This window comes from Zootoca vivipara, chromosome 2, assembly GCF_963506605.1.
Source record: "Zootoca vivipara chromosome 2, rZooViv1.1, whole genome shotgun sequence".
Lineage (NCBI taxonomy): Eukaryota > Metazoa > Chordata > Lepidosauria > Squamata > Lacertidae > Zootoca > Zootoca vivipara.
Genome location: NC_083277.1, coordinates 110456848 through 110480784, shown reverse-complemented (window position 1 = coordinate 110480784; position 23937 = coordinate 110456848). Strand labels below are relative to the sequence as shown.

Below are 23937 nucleotides of genomic sequence, written 5' to 3'. Positions count from 1 at the left end.
GCCACCCCTACAATGCACTGCAACAGAAATGCATAATGTGATAGTGTTGGGACTTGCTCCTCAGCACTGGCTGCCAACAGACAGGGAAAAGCACAATATGATGCTGCTATGCATTTCCCTTACGGTAAGGTAAAAAAGGTAAGGTAAAGGACCCCTGGATAGTTAAGTCCAGTCAAAGGTGACTATGGGGTATGGCGCCTATCTCGCTTTTCAGGCCAAGGGAGCCGCTGTTTGTCCGGCAGGAGTTAAATGGGCAAAAGGTAACATTAGTGCAACAGCCTGAATGATTATTAAAACCAATATCTGGCACTAAGAAATGAAAAGGCTAGGTTGTTGGCTGAAAGGACCACTTTTCTTTTAATTTCCTTTTAATTCCCAATAGGTAGCCATATAAATAGGGCATGATTACCTTTAACATCTGGAGTGCAGGGTGTGGAGTAGGCATTTGAGTTTTCAATGATATGTGCTGGTTCAATGTTTTCCTGTTCCACCATCATGAACTGACTCCAATATTCCACAGGCAAGCAGATCAGCCGCTCTACCACCTACAGAAGCACACTGGCATGTGACTCACCTCTGTTTCAGAATAGCATAGACAAATACCAGCAAGGCAATTGATATATTTTGGCTGCTAAATGTTCACATTCTGCCACTGCTGACCTACCTTGGGTTGCCTTTTTGTATCCTGGAGTAGTGTCATGGGTTCAGGATCTGGCACAGCATGACCAACAATTGTAGGTCCAAAGACCTTGGACAAGTTGGAGACATCCATTTTTGTATCTGGACTTTGAGCCACTCTAGACAAAGAGACAGAGCATTTGTGTAAAGCGAAACTGCCATTCTTCTTGGTTCATAAGCCCATTGGATTCATTTATTAACTCATTCCCCCACGCCAACAGAATTATACCATTTTTTCTACACTAACTCTTCCAGAATCTATATCCCAACTGGACTCACCTCTGGAGGTGTATCATAAGGAAAGCCAGAGTGTCTCGGTTAGCCTGCGGGAGCTCCCCAACTGTTTGATACATGGCTGCCACACTATTGTCTTCATCAACTATTTCTTTAAACAAAACAAAACAAAACAAAACAAAACAAATAGCATTTCCATGACAGCTTTCAACATATCAGTAGGGTTTCATTAAGAGACAGGACACAAGTTGTGTTGTGTCTCATGTGTTATTAAATACAGAGCAACAGGAGTTACCATCACTTAAGGTTTTAGGCTATCAAGTCAGTAGAATGTCCCATCTCAATATTGGGAAAGGGAAGATTTATTGAAATAGGCAACTCAATTGGAATTTTCCCGACTACCTTAACATCTACAGAACAAAGACAAATGAGACAGAAAAACCTATCTGCTCTTTGTCGCCTGGTGCTCAACATGATGCATGGGAAAATTATTAGGGGAATCAAACTACTCTATGACACTATCCCAACGAGGGTAGCATGCATAGGTCCAGCCTAGTTTATATGCGCTGAACTGTGCTAGGAGCCAAATGAACCCATCAACTTATATTTGAAGACTTGCTGCAATACTGGGGTTTCTGTTGGGGAATTTTTTTAAAAAAGGTAACTTGCAACAGAGCAGATATAAAAGTGCTCCCTGCAACATAGTCTATTGCTTTCCTATTAGTATTGTATTAAGGTTTTTCATTACACACAATAAAATGGAGAAGAAAACAAATGGAGAAGAATTAGCACACTAAAATGAGAGGGAAGAGCTTATTTGAAAAATGGGTATCATCCGTTTGGGTGACATAACACCGTTGGTAAGAAAAGAGGCTTCTAATAATGTAATTATGTCCTTATTGTTATAGTCTTAAGGGCCTGTTATTTAAAATAGATTTTCAGTCAGACAAGTAGGAGGTTTTCCTACTGGATTTTCAGTCAGACAAGTAGGAGGTTATCAAAAAACAGAAGGCAAGTGAAACAAGAGATGGGAATTGGTGTGTAGGAGGATGTTTGTGTCAGCTAGGCTAGGAGTGAAAAGTACCAGGTCACAGCAGTTGCTGTTTGGGGAAAATATTGCAATCAAATAAGTCCAGAGTGGCATTACATTTGGGCAAATAATTCATTTGTGCCTGTTACTCACTCTCAAAAAACCAGTTCTAAGAGTTCCACTATCCAACCATCAATATCAGCTATAAAAAAATATTTCTGTTTGTCCCTGGTGCAACAGCAGAGAATCAAATAGTTATCTTCCTTGTGATAGGGAATGACTCCATATGATGAAAGACAGGGAGCCAGTGTTTTGTAAGCTTGCCCATTGAAGAAATGCCCATATCACTTGGGACAGCCATAATTCCTACCTGCTGCCTCCATAAAAGCCCTGTTGAGACGGAAGGTGAGGAGAGGCTCCTTCAGGTTGCGGAGGAAGTCTTTAAGGAGACCACACACAGCATGGATATCTTCCACCTTGCTAAGGAGGGGCACAGTCTTCCCTCGAAGGAACTTTTCCTTCAAATCTTTCACTGTACGATCACAACCAGAAATTCGGTAGAGGCCTGTCTGTTGAAAGAACAGTATGTTAACCTATGTTCAAAGTTTCTAGCTTTGGTGGACCCCACCTCCTAGTGCTTATGGGTATGATCTTAATAACAGCATTTTTTTTATTTCAAGGGCTGCAGACTCTCATAGGGCTCCAAAAGGTAGTCAGCATATTAATTCTCTTCATTCCAAATAGCATAAACAAGATGCACACTTGTCAAGTTCTTACCTCATGCAGCCCTCGCTGCTCAATCTCATTCACACAGTGAACTATGATGGAGGGGATCATGGGAGGCGTCAGAGATACAAAATCCATTAGAGCTCCCTGAAAAAGGGGAACACAGTGATTTTCCATCCATACCCGACTCGCTAGAAGTCTCACAGAAGATTCTTTAAGAGGACAAAGGCACAGGTTTCAGGTCTTCCAACAGACAACTTGACCATAACCTACCTACAGAATCCTTGATGAAAAACAGCTCATAACTGCACTCCAGGAAAATAGGGAGCAAAATTGCTTTAAACTGATTTTTGAAACCAAGTGCCACAATCAAAATCTCAAGAGTAAATCCTGCTATCAAATTCTGTTATAGATCATAGTACAAATATGAAGAGATATGAGTATAAACCCGTGAACTCATTAGTGGTGGAGACACTAGAAATGCTTGGAGAAACTTCATACATTTTCTGGCTGGTGTGCAGGATGTGTGCTTGTAATTAGCACAGGTATAACAAAGATTCTACCACAGAGACATCACATTCTCTTTTCCACATTACTTAAAATTGCATAATCTAAAAATAACACCCCCAAGACCTTTCTGAAAAACCATAGTAAAGGTAAAGGGACCCCTGACCATTAGGTCCAGTCGTGATCGACTCTGGGGTTGCAGCGCTCATCTCGCGTTATTGGCCGAAGGAGCTGGTGTACAGCTTCCAGGTCATGTTGCCAGCATGACAAAGCAGCTTCTGGCTAACCAGAGCAGCACACGGAAACACTGTTTACCTTCCCGCCGTAGCGGTACCTATTTATCTACTTGCACTTTGACGTGCTTTCGAACTGCTAGGTTGGCAGGAGCTGGGACCGAGCAACGGGAGCTCACTCCGTTGCAGGGATTCGAACCGCCGACCTTCTGATCGGCAAGCCCTAGGCTCTGTGGTTTAACCCACAGTGCCACCCATGTCCCAATCTGAAAAACCCTAGGCATGCATAAAAATGATAAGATCTAACTGAGCAGCTGTTAACTCCTGGTTCCCTTAGGAAAAAGGTGGCAGACATTGTTAGCAGTTATTTTGTTCTGCTCATTTTTCACTTTACAAGCACCCCTAAGCAGCATGGAAACCTTATGTTTGTACATAATCCTAAAGATACTAATAGGAAGCATACAGCTTAAGACTTTCTTTAAATCACTGGCCAGAAAACATGCCTATTCTATATCAACTACAGTCATACCTTGGAAGTCGAATAGAATCCGTTCCGGAAGTCTGTTCGACTTCCAAAATGTTCAAAAACCAGATTGTGGCTTCTGATTGGTTGCAGGAAGTTCCTGCAGCCACAATCAGAAGCCCCGGAAGCCCCATCGGACGTTCGGGTTCCAAAAGAACATTCACAAACCGGAACAATCACTTCCAGATTTGTGGTGTCCGGGAGCCAAAACGGCCGAGTTCCAGGGCATTCGGGATCCAAGATACAACTGTACTGAAAAGTTCAGTAAGCAGATGTATCATTTCAAACAGCCCTTGTAAAGCAAATGTTCTTCTTAGAACTGCTTTCAGCACAATGGACCCCAAAGGTATTTTCACAGCTGTTTCACTCACTTAAATCTCATTCCTTATGCAGTCGAGGAGCCCAACACTTCAAGGTCCACATCTCCCCAGCTCAATCTACTCAGGCACTGCATTCATCATCAGAGCCCTTCTCTGTGTCCCTCCAAGGGAAGTGCAGAGGGTGGTAACATAAAAAACAAGCATTCTAAGCAGTGACTTCTCATTTGTGGAACGCTCTTCTCAGGAAAGTAAGCCCAGCACCATCACAGAATCGTAGAGTTGGAAGGGACCTTGAGGATCATCTTTGCCTTTAGGTGCCAAGTTAAAATACAGTCAAACCTCTGTTCCCGAACACCTCTGTTATCGTACGTTTCGGTTCCTGAACACCGAAAACCTGGAAGTAAATGCTGAGGCTTCCGCTTTCAATTTTCGGTTGTCAAACGTTTCGGAAGTAAAACAGTCTTTCGGAATGGATTATGTTCGACAACCGAGATTTGACTGTTACTTCTGTTTAGCCAGGCTTTTGACTGTTAATGGGGTGGGTGGTGAATTGTGTATTCTTTCAATAGGTTGAGCAAGATTTGTAAGTTTAAAAATGTTCTTGGAGAAGCATGTTTAAGTATTTTGCTTTAATATAGAGCTTTAATGCCTTTTATGCTGCAAGTCACTTTGGGATACTCTTTGTGTAAGAAGTGATGAATAAATATAAATTTTTAAAAAAGCCATTTTGTTCTTTAGCTCCAACAGAAAACTTTTCAGTAGTAGGCCACTGAAGATACTGCACATACGGAAGCATACCTCTCCAATTCTGACAGGGGTTCCTGCCAAGGTAGGGATGCAGGGCAAGGGGCAGCGATCTCGACATTCTGGGTGTGTCACTACCCGACAGTCTCTGCACTTCAAGGACACTTTCCCAAACTTTATCCGCTTGCCACATGGAACACACGACTCGGGTTTAATAACCTGGAGAGAGACTACACGTGTAAGGAACAGCTTGATCTGAAGCACTGAAATATATTTAGTCCAGATAAGGACCCTTATCCAAATCAGTAGTTTATTCATTTGAATATTTTAATCCCACCAGTCAGCTAGAGAGGCTCTCAAAACTGCTACCGTAATCACCAAAACAGACATAAAAGTCAATCTAGAAAAACCTAATATAATTACAGTTAAAAACAGCAAGTGCAAACCACAGCAGCAAAATGAGTCTGTCAGTCAAATGCCTTCATGAGCAAGAAGGCTTTGAATTCAACTTCTGACTCAGTGAGCTTGACATATGAGCCACTCTGGGCAGATAAGTGGGTACACTGCCAGTTATGATGCCGCAGCAAGGGGGCTGCTTTGCACAACACAATAGTCTCATTGCACTTGCGGGCTTCGTGGGCAAGCCATATTTAAAACAGTTTCTCTACTCTGCTTACGAGATGTAAAACAGAATTTGCTAATGTCTCCCTAAGCATGCATCCCTGGGCTGGGCTCAGTAAGCTAAACCATGATTTTACTGTATGTTTGGTATCTTAAAAGATTACAGCAACAATTGATTAAATATGTTTGCATTGTGCTAAAGGGTACCAACGCAGATGCCCTGCTTACCTCAAAAGATGGTACTCAGGTTCCCAGGAACCCCAGGGAGAAGGGGAGAGGTTTACACCTAAAGAGGTGTTTTGTCAAGTATTCTGGGTTCAAAATATATTGGGCTTTGAAAAAGACAAAGTCAACATTTTGAAAAGGGTCCACAAACTGGTACCCTGTCCAGCACTAATAAACCTGCTCAAAATAACAAAAGAGGAATTCACACAGGCTGATAATTGCCTGCTTGCTCACCGTTTTTGATACAAATTCATGTAGCCTCATCCCAGTGCTCCCAGGAGTGCTAGATCCATCTGTTTCAGATTTGTTTTCCTGCTTCCTGCTTCCCAGGCTTGAATCACTGTTCCAAGGTTGTAGAATGGCTTGGGAGGAGACAAGTCACAGTCATTTTACAAATTCTGCCTTTGAAATAGGTTTCAGGGAGAGCATTGGGACCCCCAATTTAGAAGCGGGTAAATATACCATTTCTCACAAAAGCTACCACTACTCTAGTTGCAAGCTAATGCAACTAGAAAGAAGTTTCAAGATATCCAATCTTGTCTCATCTTTCCTATTTTTCGTATTAAAATAATGACGATTTCACTTTAAACACACACAAGGGTTACATTTAGATCCTTTCCCCATCACAGAAGCTCAGGCTTGAGAGGGAAGGATATTTGGCGGTCAGCTTTCAGTGTACCTCCTTAATCCTTCTTACAGTAGAAATAGAAACAGATGTGTGGGATGGATTTAAGCAGAACAGATAAAATGTTTCAGCAGTGTTTCCCCCTCCTCTATATTATGAAATACGAAATGGAATAAAACTATGCAGTATAAGGGTGACAGAGGAAAGTATGCTCTTAGTTTATTCATAACAGATTTGAAACATAATTCAAATATGTGCTGCCATTTCCTGTTGAACTTCAGCAGTCAACAGTATCCTCTGCAGTGCTTAGTCACAGAAAATGACTCTCACTTGTATCAGCAACCTTCTGGTTGCAAAATGGATTAACGGCTGTGGTTACAGGGAAGTCACAGTATTAAATTTGAAATGCAAGTAATAATCTGAAAGCAGGCACTTACCTGCCTTTCTACGGTTTGGATTATAGCAAGGTACAGTTTCAATAGTGGCGACTGCTTCAATTGGGCCTCCATCATTAGGCACTGTGAGAGTCGTTTTTGCAACTATTGATTCATTTCCCTGAAATGAGACAGCCAAGAGATTAACAGGTGCATGATGCACCTAAGGGTCATATACAAGAATCTCTGCCCAAGCATATGAAACCTGTTATCCATGTTAATGGTGCGGCCTTGAGCACCTACTCGGCATACAGAAATCTTGGCTTCAAAATAAAGGTATCCACAGTGAAATTGAGGAGATGGCCGCTAGGTTGTAGCTGGGCACTTTATATTACTGCTATATCCTGCTCCAACCAGATAAAAGGAAAATATGCCCAGGCATGGTAGTGCATGGATGGCTCCTACATATGACTAGCATCTTGACAAGCAACCTTCTTGCATCTGATCTTTTATCATTTACAGGATTTTCCAAGAACAGAATACATAAGTCATTCACAAAATGTGCCATTGAAAGGTACATCCACTGAATGATCTATCTGGGAGTACACAATGCTGCACTATTCTGATGTTAAGCGAGTGTGGACTATTGTCTGGGAAACTATTCAGAGCACCACATAAGCCACTCAGAGCTTTTCTGCAGGGAAAACAGAATACAATACAATAAATGACAATGTAAATAGCCAAATAGCTGCAATATCAGATAGGACTCTATATTAAGACTTGAACCGTGAGTTCATAAAAAGTAGGTGTTGACCTACACAATATTTGATACACTCTGTATAGATGTTGAGATGCCAATTGTGCTGATCATTCCCACTGTGCAATGAATTAGTACTATAGCACAGAGTTGGAGATTTGCCACCTGATCAGGGTCAACAGCATTTCTCCACCTTTTATTTTGGGTATGGAGAAGCAGTCATATCATTTACATTGCACTCTGAGTGGTACATGTTACGTCCTAAAGTAATGTATAATACTAAGGACCACTCCACCTATCCCAAATCCACAGGCACTTCTGTCAAAAGAAAAGTTGTATAAAGTTGTATAAAGTTGCATACCTGGTCCACGGTAGAACCAATGGAACGAGTTTTCTTTAAAGGACCTGGTGGGCCTTCAATGAACTGTCTGGATGAGCGCTGTAAAGAAAAAAATACAATACCATGTTTGGGCCAAAACACTACAGAATTTTTGAGAAAGCAGAAAATGAATTCTATTGGAGTACTCAAGACACTAAATGATGCCACATATTTGTATTTACAAGAGATGTGATATTCTTGAAATGATCTGCGTAGAATTTTAAGTAAACCTTTCTGAAGTGCCCTTTCCTGCTTGAGATATGCTGAGAAGATACACTTCATGCATATCTCACCTAGTAACCAGATGAAAGTGAAGAGAATTGAATGGGAAGGAAGAAAAGACACAAACTGCTTTAGGATTCCACCCCCACCCCCATTAGTATACATGAAACAAAGTTTCAGCTGTGCTATCCTGCAAGCCAAAATGAGATGGAAATTGTAACTTCTACTTTGATGTCATGAAACCGTCTTTAGATCTGTCCTGCTTGATCTCACCCTTGTACAAGCATTTCAAAAGAAAATTCCAGGTTTGAAACAAGCAGCTTAGACGGAATACATCTTGAAATTTAAGTGGCTCTCTAGATTATGCCAGCCTGGAAAGGGTGTTTGTATTGCTGACATAAGGGAAGCACACACTTGACTAGGAAATCTATCCATCATGTGTGTTAAAAGAAAGAACAAATTATTGCATATGTATATTGATGTACACTTTAAAAGTTCTCAAGGAGTTTAGAAAATATTTGCCAGTTTGACCATTTGTATTGCCACTTGATACCAAGACACCTAAGTGAAGTAATGAATATGCATATGGATACCAATGGAGAATTGAAACCTGTGTGAACATGAACACACACAAACCCACTTTGCATTAGACCATTACAAGTCAGTAAAGGGAAAAGTACATACCCTTTTCTCTCTCTTCTTCAGTTTGACAGTCTTTACCACTGTGGAATCCCATTCCTGAAGATACGAGAAGAGAATCTGATTGGCATTATGAAGGCAGCAAATTTCTATGTGCTGTTTGTTTGATTTTATCCTCAATTTATGTTACTAAATCTATGAATCTTATGACCTGCTAGACTGCAAAACTATTTGGTATAGCACTGAATGGAATCTAGGAGCAAAAGGTTAATACAGAAGAACAGACAAAGACAGTTCACATGATCAGCACACTTCTCTTTACACACGGTCCTATTTCTACATCATTCAAGGAGAGCACAAGGAAAGGCAGATCATGGTAACATTACCAGCGATTCATCGGTCTTGTCAAAACTGATGTCTGATAAAATTGAACCAGATTCATCTATTGTAGATAATCTAAATACAAGAAGAAAAAATGGTAAAAATCACACATATGCATGTAACATTCTTCCAGATAACACCCTTGTCAAGGCCTTATGATTACTAGCTCAATTACTTAGCATTTGAAGGCAGGCAGACTCTGAAAGAAGTCTAGCTCGGCACACTCCTAATTATATGTAATCAATACATATGCAACTTTGCTGCACAAACACAGGTAAAGGACCCCCTGGATGGTTACGTCCAGTCAAAGGTGACTATGGGGTTGTGGCGCTCATCTTGCTTTTCAGGCCGAGGGAGCTGGTGTCTGTCCACAGACAGCTTTCCGAGTCATGTGGCCATCATGACTAAACCACTTCTGGTGCAACAGGACATCGTGATGGAAGCCAAAGCACACAGAAACGCCGTTTATCTTCCTGCCACATCAATACCTATTTATCTACTTGCACTGGCGTGCTTTCGAACTGCTAGGCTGCCAGGAGCTGGGACAGAGCTACGAGACCTCACCCAGTCACGTGGTTTTGAACCACCGATCTTCTGATCAGCAAGCCCAAGAGGCTCAGTGGTTTAGACCACAACGCACCTGCATCCCTATATAATACAAACATAGGGTATGATATCTGGCATATCAGAAATTAGTATACTGAGTTGCACATTTTTATTTTTATAAGCAGCAAAGAATATTAACAGCTACAGTTAAGCACATCTAAATCTCATTGGTTTCAATGGAGAAAGTTAAGCTCGTCTCTTAATACTCTCCTGTACAATAAGTGGGGCTCAGAAGTGCTTAACAGCACAGGGGTCTCTAACTGCCATATCCTTTCTTCTCCTCCAGTCCCTTAATCTTTACGAAAGAATTAAAAAACAAAAAAACAAAAACCAGGCTCTTGGAAGGAGATTGCAATAGAAAGAGGAATGTGGTTATTGGTGTAATTCAGGCATAGGCAACCTTGGCTCTCCAGATGTTTCGGAACTACAACTCCCATGATCCCTGACCACTGGCCCTGTTAGCTAAGGATCATGGGAGTTGTAGTTCCAAAACATCTGGAGAGCCAAGGTTGCCTATGCCTGGTATAATCCATTCTATTTGAAGAATTTGGATTCTTTTAGTATGCAGAGCTATGCAACCCATGCTCATACATGACTGATGCATCTGGTGCATAATTTTCAATTCTGAGAATCCTAGCTTACAGTTAAAAAAGGAAAAGAAAATATAATTCGAATTCACCCACCCTTATAAATCAGAGATGAATTCTCTTAGCAACTTGTGGATCTCTACTGAAAGTTCAGAAATTAAACCAGAACTTTGGAATGGTTTTATTGATGTTCTACATGGCTGCCAATTATTGGTATTACTCATTCCCTTGCCCGTTTTTCCATGCTTATGCCTTTCCCTCTCCACCATTCCACTTTGTTTATGACCCCTATCACTCCAACCTTTGACCAGAAGAACAAGTTATTTAAAAACCTGTATCTTCAAGGCATCATTTGCTCTGGTCAGAAATGTGTCTTTATCTGTTGCAGAAGAAGAATAACGGTGGCGTCTATCAAAGAATGCACACAGTGCATAAGTTTGTAAACACAGACAAGTAGGGAAGCTTAATATTAGTAGTATCAACATTCAGGATTTTTTTCTAATCTCCTGGATTATCGTTTGAGTCTGCATAATGAGGGATGCTCAAATTACATTACATTATTTTATCACTCTATAATTAAGCTAAGTATGTCTGATGTCTTCTACCTTTTCCTAAATAGTCATTTTCTGTTTAGATATGAGGGCCTAATTGGCTGCATCTCAACATTCTCAGCAAAATCATACAACTTTAATATATAAATATTGGTTCAAGTACTGTTATAAATCAGTGTCTTCCTCTGCAATTCCTTGCAGCTCTGAAGTATTAAATTTCATTTACTGATGCACAGAGCAGAAATATATGCTTAATAGTACCAAAAAGAAATAAGAGCCCTTTCAATATCTACTGGATTCGGATAAAAAACCTTTGGCAGACAAGAAATATGACTGCTGTTTAGAACTAGGTCAGTTGCTGAAAGAAGTATTGCTGAACTGGTATCCCTACCTTTAGGTTAATTACTTATGTAGAGACAGAATTATTGACATTCAACTTAGCTTTGCTACATCACAGAAAAAACCTTTTAACAAGTAGGAGCTACAACCTGAAACAATAGTACATGCACACACACACAAAAAAAATATTCTCTGCCAAGAAACAGTGTTTCCTGGAACAATTTGCAGAGTCCTGGTATTCTGAAAAGTACGTACTGTAGTTTCTAAGCCAAGGATGGGGAAACACTTTAAGTCGAAGGGCCGCATTCCTTTGTGGGCAACCTACTGAGGGCCACATGCCAGTGGGGGCCGAGACAAAGGTGAATGAAGCAACAGGTGTGATTCTTACCTTTTCAGATACTTCTATACAGACGTTTTAGATGCAATTAAGTTAGGATTTGGCTTTAGACTTGTTTAGACAGAAGAGAATCATTTTAAGATAACATCTGTTTAGTCCTCCTAACATAATTTGTGAGTGCATTGAACAAATTGTGTTAGGACTAAACAAGGGAGGTCTTAAAATTATTTTCTTCTGTGGGAACAAATCTAAGGCCAAATCCTAACTCCCAGCTGGCAGCCAGAGCCACACTCCCAGTCCCAGTCCCCACAAAGGCCACGGCAAAAGGAATGGCTCTTTACTGTGCCTACTCCCAGGCTGGCACAATGAGGTTTGGACAAGGGCCACTACTGCCATGTGACGGCAGCAGGGTCCACGCAGGATCAAGCAATTCCTGTGCCAGCGCTGCCACTACTGGGATTTCCTCTGCTTGCTGTTGGAAGGGATGGTGGCCTCCACTCAATGTTTGGGTGGGCACACATTGAGTTGCTCTATGCTGGCGCGACTTTCCTGCTTACAGTGGAGCTCCCCAGCAACAGAGACTGATAGGGCTTGCAGAGAAACACTTCCAACTCCATCCAAGTTTCCTCTAGCATGAGGGGCTGAGGGTTTGGATTGTTCTGTACATTTTCTGGCCCTATGCAAGGTTTCCAGGGGTCTGGAAAACATGTTCCTAGCCCCAGCGAAATAAAATCAGGTTGTCACATCTATCTTCTTTACAACCCAGCCCACCAAAGGGGCACCCTACAGCAAGGTAATATCTCAGCAGCTGACCTTTTATTCCCTCCAATAGAAGTATGAGTCCTGTTTAGGAAGGCCAGTGCTGATTTCTGTTCTTCGCTCAGCTGAATACTCCCCGATGAATCACACATAAGCAGCTCTTTGATCAGCTGGATCTGTCGCTCCTGCAAGTTAGGAACATCAAAAATAGTCTTGCTTTGCATTTACATGACAGTCCATAATACACAAAGCCCCCTGAAGAAGGCTGCTACACTACCAACATATTAATATCTATAAAGAGATCTGCACCTGTCTCTCAAATAAGCTTAGTTTAAAGCAGCAGCACAAAGATTTAGCTAGATCAAATTGCTACCCAATGTAAAAAGATAAGGTACTCCAAATAGATTTCTTTGAACCATAAAGCAATTTGCCCAATTCTATTTGCAAATAACAAGTTTCCACAATATTGAACTTCTTTTTGCAAGCAGGGGAAGGGACTTCTGCAAGAGACCAAGAATGAACAATTCTGGTCTGCCAAGGGATGGAATAAAGAATCTTTTTAATAATAAATTATTCCCAACCACTCTGGGCGGCTTCCAACAAAATATTAAAAATACATTAAAATATCAGTCATTAAAAACTCTTCTAAACAGGGCTGCTTTCAGTTGTCTTCTAAAAGTCAGATAGTTGTTTATTTCCTTGACATCTGACGGGAGGGCGTTTCACAGGGCGGATGCCACAACCAAAAAGGCCCTCTGCCTGGATCTCTGTAACCTCACTTTTCACAGGGAGGGAGGGCTGCTGTCTTCTTTATGTACTGATAGTTTTTTCAGAGGTAATCAGTTAGTCACTATTGAAAACAGGATGCTGGACTAGATGACCCCGAGTCAAGCCTTTTATGCTTTGTTCCATGGTTACAATCCTAACCTTGCTCACCTGGGGGGAAGCCCCGCTGAATTCAATAGGACTTAATTCTAAGTAGACTTGGATAGGATTGCACTCTAAGCCTGTCACCCTATATTAAAACTAAATGAGGAAATGTTATATGCACCAGTTTTTCACAGTCGGCTTCAGCTCGCTGTCTTCGCTTAATCTCCACATCCACTTGATTTCGGGCATGTTTCAGCTTCACATCCAAGGCACTACGTTCAGTTTCTGTTTTCATCAGCAGATCTTTGTACCTGGCCACCTCATGATCCATTTTCTGCCACTTTCTTCTGAACTCTTCAAAGTTCTTGGCTAGCTGGATAAACTCTGTGAAGGACACACACATTGGAATTCATTTATAAAGGACTATTTTCTTGCATTTCCTCAAATATCCCTGCAACAGAAGTCTCATAATTTCTATTTTACAATACAGGGGTGCTGGTATTATTTGGAACAGAGAGATTGTAGGCACAGGATCTCCCAACTTACACACAGTGAGACTTCCTTTTGAGTAAACATACAAAATGTGGTGTCACAAGAGAGCTAGAATCACAAATCAAGCCAGTTTCCCCCTTTATCAAGATAAAAATATTTATATTGGGCTACTCAGTCAGATAATGTGTTAAGAACAACCGAAGACATAATGTCTTAGAAGATACACATATGGCTAAGGCAACTTAAATAAATATATGAACTTGCTGACGGTTGTCATACCCAAGGATAGAACTGCAGCTATAATTAACTTGAGAACAGATTATTTTATGGTCACAGATTAGCACACCAGAAAGACGTTCAAAAGCAAAATTTAAATATAACTGCTGTAATATGCTTCAGTAGATGTAGATTGGTATTATAGATGTCTGGGTAAGAAACTCTATTCAACTAGATAATTATACAAATATTGATTTAAAAGGGAAAAGCCAATTTCCTTTAGCTGCTTAGCACTGCCCTAAAGGGAATATAAATGTTCCATCCTGCAAAGCTACAATCTTCTATAGAAGATTGGACAAACCTGCCTCCAACCAATGCCCCCTCCACCACCATTATTTACGGATGTCGTTGCTCTGTGACACAGCACTAGACTTCCCTTGGGCTCTTTGAGACCTGCAATAGTACATGGCAATGTAACATCACATCCCTAAGGCAACAGATAAAATAAGGTAACTACTGGAACTGTAATGTTTTAACCACATGTTCTGCCTAGTTGCCTAGAAACCAAATTCTACAAAACCCACTAGCTGGTATGCAGATCAGTTTTCTACAGAAGCAAGGCATTATCCCAATCATCTAGCTTCCAGTGCAATTTAACATATTAACAGGCTGCTCTAAGAAATTTTAAAAATCTCACTCCAACCAAGTCATCCAAGAGACTCCTTGAATAACAGGGCAGGAAAAAACCTATGAATAGGTTATAGATTTCTGCATCCTCACTTGCACAACATCTACAAAGATGTCAACTTACGTAATTCATTGCCTTCATTTAAGATTTCTGCTTGGCGTATCAGTTGGTCAAATATATTCCGTAAATTCAGCATTGGGGTCTCCATCTTTGTGCCTAGAAACTGAAATAATTCAGAAATTGGTTCGTTATTCCCCTTTCTTCTGCCAGACACAGCAATTCTTACCAGCAAGATTAAGTCTGCAATTTAAGAATCAACACATTATAGATGCTGTCTTTTGCTGTAAGACATCAACATGCCTTCTCATCTGCAACCCCAATGTGAGACACCATGCAGTGCTGTTTTATTAACACAGTGAATAAAGTGCTTTACAAAACTTTATAAGCACAAAATAGGTCCTTGAGCACAAGGTATTTACACTGTAGTACAGATAATAAGGAAAGCACAAAGATGCAAATACGTTCAGACCCTCTGAGTATCCCTATTTTCCAGGGACAGAACCAGATTTACAGAAGCCATCCCAGTTCCTGGTTGATTGTGTTAGTTGGAAATTAATAGTATAATTCAAAGTTGTGCTAAATAGTATAATTCAAAGAAACATGCCTCCCTCTGAGGATGCCCCCTAAACTTGCTCTTTTGATTCCCGCAACCCTCTACAGCAGATATAGGGGGAGAGGGTGTTCCATTGCACAAGCAGACCTCATTCTGTGTACTCAACAATTTATTTGAATAACCAAGACAAAGGCATCAAGAAAAATGTGGGTTTAGAGCAGGCATCCCCAAACTGTGGCCCTCCAGATGTTTTGGCCTACAACTCCCATGATCCCTAGCTAAGAGGACCAGTGGTCAGGGATGATGGGAATTGTAGTCCAAAACATCTGGAGGGCCGAAGTCTGGGGATGCCTGGTTTAGAGGAAGGAGGGTGTTCCCCTAGGGAAGTTGCAAAAAACACTTAAGACTCTAAAATGTACCTGGGACTGGCGAAAAGAACTGTCCGTACTAAACGGTATTGAACTGCATTTACTGAATAACGCTAAGACATCCATCTATTCTGTACTGTTAGTTCAACCTTGTTAACTCCTTTGAGTTAATTTTCAATCAAGCCTCTTTCTAAATGTTAAGATTGTTTAAACTGATTCGAACCACGTGTATAGTTAATTACCTACTCCCTCTAGTCTTTTTCCTCCTTCTTTCCTTTCTCTTCCCTTTTTTATTTCAATCTGTTCTCCTATAGGTATTGTAAGCACTGTTTAAAAGATTAGTGAGGTGCGGTAGGAACCCCAACAGAAATGGCTGGGGGAAAAAATGTTACCACTGCCACTAGCCTTTTGGGAAATGTTAATAATCAAGCTAGAAGGGGCTCAGGAGCGGATATGGATATGAATATGGACGTGAAGGAATTAATTTTAAGCCTCAAAAGGGATTTTGTAGATATGAAAAAAGATATGAATGAGAAATTGGATTCCTTTGGAGAAAAAATTGATGGGAATGCTAAGATAGTAATTGAACTAACCGAAAAGGTGAAAGAGCTTGGGGGCAAAAATGCAGAACTCACGAAAACAGTGCAAGAGCTGAAAGGAAAAACTATAAATTTAGAGGAGTCAGTGAGGAAACTGCAGAATGACAACAGAGAATTGAAGAGGGAGGGAGAAAAAGCAAAGAAAGAGATGGTTGAAATGAAAGAGACCTATGAGGCGGTAATGGATGCAATCTCTATGATAGAGATGCATAGGAGGGAGAAGACTCTGAGGTTGAGGGCAATACCGGAGAAGCCTGACGAGCAAATTGGACAAAAAGTAACGGTAGAACTAGCTAAATGGTTGGAAATTCCCGAACAGGAAATGGAACAGCAAATAGACAGAATCTTCAGAATAAGATCTAATGTTGCTAAGGAGAATAACTGGCCAGGGGACTGCCTGATAACATTTAAGAATCTAGATATTAGAGATAAAGTCCTACAAACAACAAATAAGAAAAAGCTAAAAATAGACGAAAATGATATAATCATACATAAGTACATACCAACCAGATTTTTAAAAAAATGAGAGAAATTCAAACCATATGTTGAAGCGCTAAGAGGAAAGGCGATAACTCACAGATGGGAGTTTCCAGAAGGCTTCTCCTTTTATTTTAAAGGTAAAAGGAGGAAATTTGTGGAAACAGATGACGCGGCTAAATATTGGAGAAAGTACCCGAAGCAACTGGGAATAGTAAGAAGGTCAAGTGGAGGAGGGGAGGATTCGGACAACCCAGAGGAGTTAGAAGAAATCTAGAAAGTGGTTTAAAGATCAACAAATTGTTAGTTACTCGGTGTTCATTGTCGGTAATTGATATACATACGGGACCTTTTCCTTTTCTTTTAGAAGTGTATTTTGTATAGTGTATTTTTTAGTTTAGATACAATAAAGACGAAAATAAAAATAAAATAAATAAAAGGGGAAAAAAATAACAACAATAAAAAAAACCGAACAAATAAATAAAATGAATCTCAAATTTCTGACTTGGAATGTACACGGCTTAAATGAGAAAAAGAAAAGAAACAAAATTGAACATGAGTTAAGTAAGCAAAAAATTGATCTGATCTGCTTACAAGAAACTCATGTGACGGAAAAACATACAAGAGTCTTAGTAAACAAAAAATTAGGCCAGGAGTTTATCTCGGCGGATAAAACAAAAAAGAAGAAGGGTGTGGTAATTTATGCTAAAGACTATTTGCAACCCAAATTATTGTTCAGAGATCCGGGGGGGGAGGATTGTCATTATAGAAATTTCAACACAAGGAGAAAGGATAGTTATTGTAGGAATTTACGCACCCAATAAAAGACAGAAAGATTTTTTTCAGAAATTGGAGAAAAAGATAATCGAATACGTGGGAGAAAAGATTATTTTGTTAGGAGATTTAAATGGGGTTACGACACCTGAAATTGATAGAACATACAAAAAAAATAGGAAAGGATTTAAACAAACTAAACTACCGATAGTATTTACTCAAACCATGGGCATAATGAACATGACAGACGCATGGAGAGCAAAACATCCGATGGAGAGAGAGTATACATATTTTTCAGAGCCAAACAAGACAGCAGGCAGGATCGATGCCATCTGGATCCCTAAAGAACTAACAATGGCGCTAGCAGAAGCTGAAATACAACCCAGGATTTTATCAGATCACAGTTCGGTGCTTATCTGGTTAAAGAAAAATCAACCTAAGCTAAAAAGATGGAGATTAAATGAATCTCTATTACATGATGATGTGACCGTGGTTAAAGCTAAAAGGACCCTTCAAGAATTCTTTCAAATTAATTTAAACAAGGAGACCTCTGCCCTAACGGTTTGGGATGCCGGGAAGGCAGTGATAAGGGGTTTTTTTATTAAACAAAACGCAATTCAAAAGAAAGAAAAGGAAAGGAAGAGACAAAAACTTCAGGAAGAGATTAGTAGGAACGAGGCAGAATTGTATAAAAATCCAGAGAATGACCAAATTAAAAAAATTATTAAATTATTACAAACGCAGTATTCGAAGATATTAAATGAAGAAATTCAGTGGAAACTGAAAATGATGAGACAAAAAATTTTTGAACAGGCAAATAAGCCAGGCAAATTACTCGCCTGGCAACTGAAACAAAGACAAAGTGGAAAAATTATAAGTAAGATGAAGTTAGGAGAAATCTATACTTCTAACCCTAAAGAAATTGAAAAAATATTCCTTGATTTCTATAAAGAACTATATAAGGAAGGGAAAGAATCGAATGTAGAAATAAAACAATATTTAGAACAAAACAACTTAGGGAGAATATCTAAGGAACAAGCCGAAAGGTTAAATGCCCGGATCACCACTTTTGAAATTTCTCAGGCCATAAAGAAAGCTAAAACAGGAAAAACGCCGGGCCCTGATGGATTACCCGCGATATATTATAAAAAAATGGAAGAAACCCTTATAGAGCCATTGAAGGAAATCATGAACAAAATATTAGAGCAGGGGGGAATGCCCGAAACATGGGGAGAAAGTTACTTAACCCTTATACCAAAACAGGGAGCAGATACAACATTACCATCGAACTATAGACCCATTGCGTTACTGAACAATGATTATAAATTGTTTGCCGCGATTTTAGCAGACAGACTGAAAAACATTTTAGTAACGGTTATTCATGAGGACCAGACGGGTTTCCTCCCAAAACGATTAATGCAAAGTAATATCAGGAACATCATAAATATTATAGAATATTTAGATATATGTATAGATAAGCCGGGAATTATAATTGCGGTCGACGCGGAAAAAGCGTTCGACCAAATCTCATGGAAATTTATGAAAGCAATCATGGAGAAAATGGATTTGGGGAATTCTTTCAGTAACGGAATTCAAGCGATTTATAATAAACAAAAGGCAAGAATATTATTGAATAACAATATTACAGAAGTACCTTCCCGGACGCGATGTCCTGGCTTGTTTGGAGTGAAAGAGAAGCAAAAGACTGTGTGAGTTGAACCTTATAACTGTTGTTACTGAGCATATTTTTTTTAAAGATGTGGAGTTGCCGATGAGAAAAGCCCCCCCCTAGTCGGACGGAAGGAGTTCTGAATGCGTTCGGAGGATTTATGAGCTGTGACGCACTTTAAATTGGAGCAGCGACCTGAAGCTAAGTTCAGCTATAGGGCAAGGAGATCCATTAATTTACCAAGAGTCTATGGTTTGATGTTTGGGTCTCCTGCCTGGAAAAGCTGTAAATTCTATAATGATCGTAAATTTTCATGCCCATGAGAGGAAAGCGAAAGTGATTTGAGCTTTTTAAGATGGCGCTACTTCGAATTGCTTCAACGCAACAGGAGCTCCATTAAGAAGATTTATGGGGAGGCTGGACTGATTAACTCACACAGGAGAAAGAACATCTGTGAGACTTTGTTTGATATTTATATCAGCAGCTGGGAAACAATCGTGAAAGTGGAAAACATCTTTGTGACTGTAAGGGGAAGATCTGGATTATTATGAACTTGAAGGACGATTTGAACTTTAGAAAAAAGACGGCAGTGGACAGTTGCGAGGAATTCCCAATTTCTTGAAGCATGGGAACCCAAATAAAAAATTCTTTAGATGATTTGGCATAACATTCGGTCTGATTGATATATATATGTGTATAATTTGAAATATTGAATGTGATATAATTGGTTTTAATTGGAAAATTAATAAAAATATTTTTTTAAAAAAAAAGAATAACAATATTACAGAAGAGTTCGAAATAAACAAGGGGACTAGGCAGGGTTGCCCCCTGTCTCCCCTAATCTTTATTATGATAATGGAAATATTGAATAGTAAAATCAGAAATGAAGAGGAGATAAAAGGAATTAAACTTGGCAGTAGAACATATAAATTACGGGCCTTTGCCGATGATTTAATGATTACGACGGAAAATCCGAAAGAAAGTACAATCAAGATTTTGGAAATTATAAACGAATTCGGAAAGGTGGCGGGATTTAAATTAAATAGTGCAAAAACCAAAATGCTGGCCAAGAATTTATCTATTGAAGAAAAATTAGAAATTGAAAGAATAACCCAATTAAATTTTTTTCCAAAAATTAAGTATTTAGGAATTTGGTTAACCGCTAAAAACATAAATTTATATCAGGACAACTATACAAAAACATGGGAAGAAATTAAAAGAAATTTGGCGATCTGGAGTAAATTAAAATTATCTTTCCTGGGGAGAATTTCAGTAATTAAAATGAGCGTATTGCCGAAGCTCATGTTCCTTTTTCAAAACATCCCCATTATTCGCAACACCGGGTGTATTAAGGACTGGCAAAATGAAATTTCTAAATTCATCTGGCAAGGCACACGGCCGAGAATTAAACACAAGCTGCTTATCGATACCAAAGAAAGGGGAGGCTTTGGACTCCCCGACTTGAAGTTATACTATGAAGCAGCGTGTCTAATGTGGTTAAAGGAGTGGTTTGTGCTTCAGAACCCTAAATTATTAGACCTAGAAGGATTTAATTTAAGATTCGGATGGCACGCCTATCTGTATTACGACAAAATTAAATCACACAGGGCTTTCTCCAATCATATAATACGTGGTTCCCTATACAAAGTGTGGGAGAAGTATAAAAACTTACTAGAGCCAAAAACCCCACTTTGGATATCACCAGTCGAGGCCAAAGCTGTAAGGAGGAAAATCACTAAAGAAAGATGGGTAACCTATCGATCACTGCTGAGGTGGAATGATGAACAGATTGAAATGAAGAGTTATGAAGAAACAAAACATGAATTAGTAAGCTGGTTAGATTACCATCAATTAAGAGAAACTTTTAAAGAGGATAAAAAGAAGGGATTTAATACGGAACAATCTAAAATGGAAAGAGACCTCTTGAATAATAATACCAAAATCATTTCCAAAATGTACCAGCTACTTCTCGAATGGGAAGTCCAAGAAGAAGCAGTAAAACACGTTATGATTAAATGGGCACAAGATCTGGGCCACACAATAATGATGAAAGATTGGGAGAACTTGTGGAACCATAATATGAAGTTTACGGTGTCATCTGCAATAAAAGAAAATATGTACAAAATGATGTACCGGTGGTATATCACACCATCTAAATTATCAAAAATGTACCCTAAAATGTCGGATGTTTGTTGGAAATGTGGGGATACGAGAGGAGATCTAATGCATATGTGGTGGGGTTGTTGTAAAGTAAAAGAATTATGGAACAAAATTTATGAGGAATTGAAAAAAATATTGAAACTTAATTTTGTTAAAAGACCTGAGGCATTCCTCCTAGGTATATTGGCAAAGGACATCCCAGTAAAATATAGAGAAATTTTTCTATACGCAACAGCGGCAGGGCGCCTGCTGATAGCAGCTAACTGGAAAGGGGATAAAACCCCCTCAGTTGAAGAATGGCGAACGAAACTACTAGAATTTCTTGATATGGCCCAATTAACAGATAAATTAAGGGGGATTTCGAAACAAAAATTTATGGAAAAATGGGAAAAATTTAGAAAATATCTACAAGACAATTATAGAAATGACGAAATCTTTATGGCAGCCATAGAATGATTGGTATTCATCAATAACTCAGACGAAAGGGTATGATTAGCGTTAATATGTACAAAAGAATTAATAGGAAATTGAGGAGAAGGGAATGTACATAGAGAAACCAATTGAGACACACAGCGGATAGCGACGGGAAGTCAAAGGTACGAATTTGAATTAATAAATTATAGGAAGAATAAGGCATGTTATGGAAACTTTGTGCTGGTGGAAGCACCAAGAGAGAGAGTAATCTTTTGGCCAAACTTGATATAAGAATTAGGATTAAAACAAAAGTGAAAAAGAGACAAGAAACTGTAAAATTGGTACTCCTTTATTTTGTATTGATTATGACTTTATTTTGTAAAAATTGTAACACTATGATTGTTTTCTTCTGATTGTATTATTCAATAAATAAATACTTACAATGTAAAAATAGAGGAAGGAGCTGAAGGAAGAGAACGCAGGTTTGGGAGCAGTTTTTAAAAATTAAGTATCACTGGTTTAAAGTGAAACACAAATACAAACATTTAACGAAGCCTAACTTTCAATGGGCCATATCCAGCACTGCAGCTCTGCTGGCACTAGTGACTCACCGGATACGAATTTAATTCATTCCGGGGGTCCATGCGCACCCCAAAAATTTCATAAGAAGAGGCGCCGCTTCTGAGCATGTGTGCGGTGCTCAAAGCACTTCTGCGCATGCGGCGAAACCCGGAAGTATACACTTCCGGGTTTGCCACGTTTGCAACCTGAAGGTTACGCTACCCAAAGGTAACGTAACCCAAGGGTCCACTGTACAGGCTTCCATGCATGCAAGGAATTTCACAATCAGCTCCAGGGGGTTGAGGTACCCCCTGGAGCAGAGTTGGGGGAGCTTGCAGGGTGAAGAGATGAAAGTCCCATTACACCAGCGGAACCCCAACCTAATATCTTATAACTAAATTCACAACATTCCAAGAGTCACATAAAATAGCCTTTAATTTAATATTGGAGATAATATCCGAAATTACCGTACTTTTCCGTGTATAAGACTAAAAAAATAATGTTAAAAAGGGGGGTAGTCTTATACATGGGGGCAATCTCCCAATTTTCTTAATTTTGAGTCCCCAAAAATAGGAGGTGTCTTATACACGGGGGCATGTTATACAAGGAAAAATATGGTAAATTAAGCATTTTAAGGATGACAACAAATTATGTGTGTTAATCTTATGGAAAGCTACAAACATTTATTACTTTTACAAATCTATGTCCTTTTCCACTCATGATCATTCCTTGCTTTTGGAACATTCTAGGCATTAAGACCAGGATCTAAAGACTTGCTTTTGCTCACACATTGAGTTTATACTGCCTATGGTTTGTCCCCCGCCCCCATTTTGAACAGCTGACTCCCAAGAAATCCCCCCCTTACTTTTAAGACATCCTAACCTCCTCAGGCTCATGGAACAATTTTCATGAGTCTTTGGATCCTGGCCTTAATCTTTAAATAGCTGGTTGGCATCAGTCCAGAGGGAGCCAAACAGAAATCTACTGCTAAGAGAAATGGGATAATTGTGAAAGCAGTTAAGTCTATATGCAAAATGCATTTTTGCTGCATTTCCATATTTTCCCAAGTATATTCCTAGCTAGTATTAAATGACTGCTTAGCTGAAGAGCAATGTTTTCACTGTCCAAACAACTAGTTAGCAAGAATGCTTCTTCAGAAAATATATGAATTGCAAAATGGAAAATTTGACTTAAATCAATAATTTAAACTGGATGCTTTGAAATTCACAATGGGCTGGAATACAAATCATGATTTTTCTGTCAGAACAATCTAGAGGATTAGAAATGTTTCAAGTGAAGCCTAAAATTAGTGCAATGTTTAACAAGCAATATAAAAGGTGTATTTTGGGGAGAACTCTGGACAGGCTCGGGGTTAAAAAAAATTTTTTTTTGTAAGCTACTGTTCCTGTTTTAAGTTGCTTTTAAAATCCATGACATGGTCAGCTCATTTTTCAAGCAGCAGAGCCTGTGACATCATAGCAGTGATTAAAGGAGAAATTGCTAGTTCAGCAGTGCGGAAATTGCTTCTTCAATCCATGTAGCTGCTGGAAATGTGTATGGGAACTATGGCTAATAAATTATCACCAAGTAGAGGCCAACACATGCATTGTACCATACTGCTGGCATCTGCTGCAGACAA

General features: G+C 39.4%; 1 protein-coding gene across 1 annotated transcript in view; it reads right to left on the bottom strand.

Annotated features, from left to right (window-relative positions):
- Positions 1 to 23937, bottom strand: part of RACGAP1 (Rac GTPase activating protein 1) — a 36745-nt gene that overhangs the window by 3232 nt on the left and 9576 nt on the right. The window contains exons 2-15 of the mRNA XM_035103781.2: positions 14787 to 14886; positions 13449 to 13651; positions 12452 to 12582; positions 9224 to 9293; positions 8883 to 8936; positions 7959 to 8036; positions 6904 to 7021; positions 6076 to 6203; positions 5050 to 5214; positions 2720 to 2815; positions 2313 to 2511; positions 958 to 1063; positions 665 to 797; positions 410 to 545 (exon numbers count right to left, since the gene is read on the bottom strand). Of these exons, the coding sequence (XP_034959672.2) occupies positions 410 to 545; positions 665 to 797; positions 958 to 1063; positions 2313 to 2511; positions 2720 to 2815; positions 5050 to 5214; positions 6076 to 6203; positions 6904 to 7021; positions 7959 to 8036; positions 8883 to 8936; positions 9224 to 9293; positions 12452 to 12582; positions 13449 to 13651; positions 14787 to 14871 (1702 nt within the window). The 5' untranslated portion in view covers positions 14872 to 14886. The remainder of the gene's footprint in view (positions 1 to 409; positions 546 to 664; positions 798 to 957; positions 1064 to 2312; positions 2512 to 2719; positions 2816 to 5049; positions 5215 to 6075; positions 6204 to 6903; positions 7022 to 7958; positions 8037 to 8882; positions 8937 to 9223; positions 9294 to 12451; positions 12583 to 13448; positions 13652 to 14786; positions 14887 to 23937) is intronic.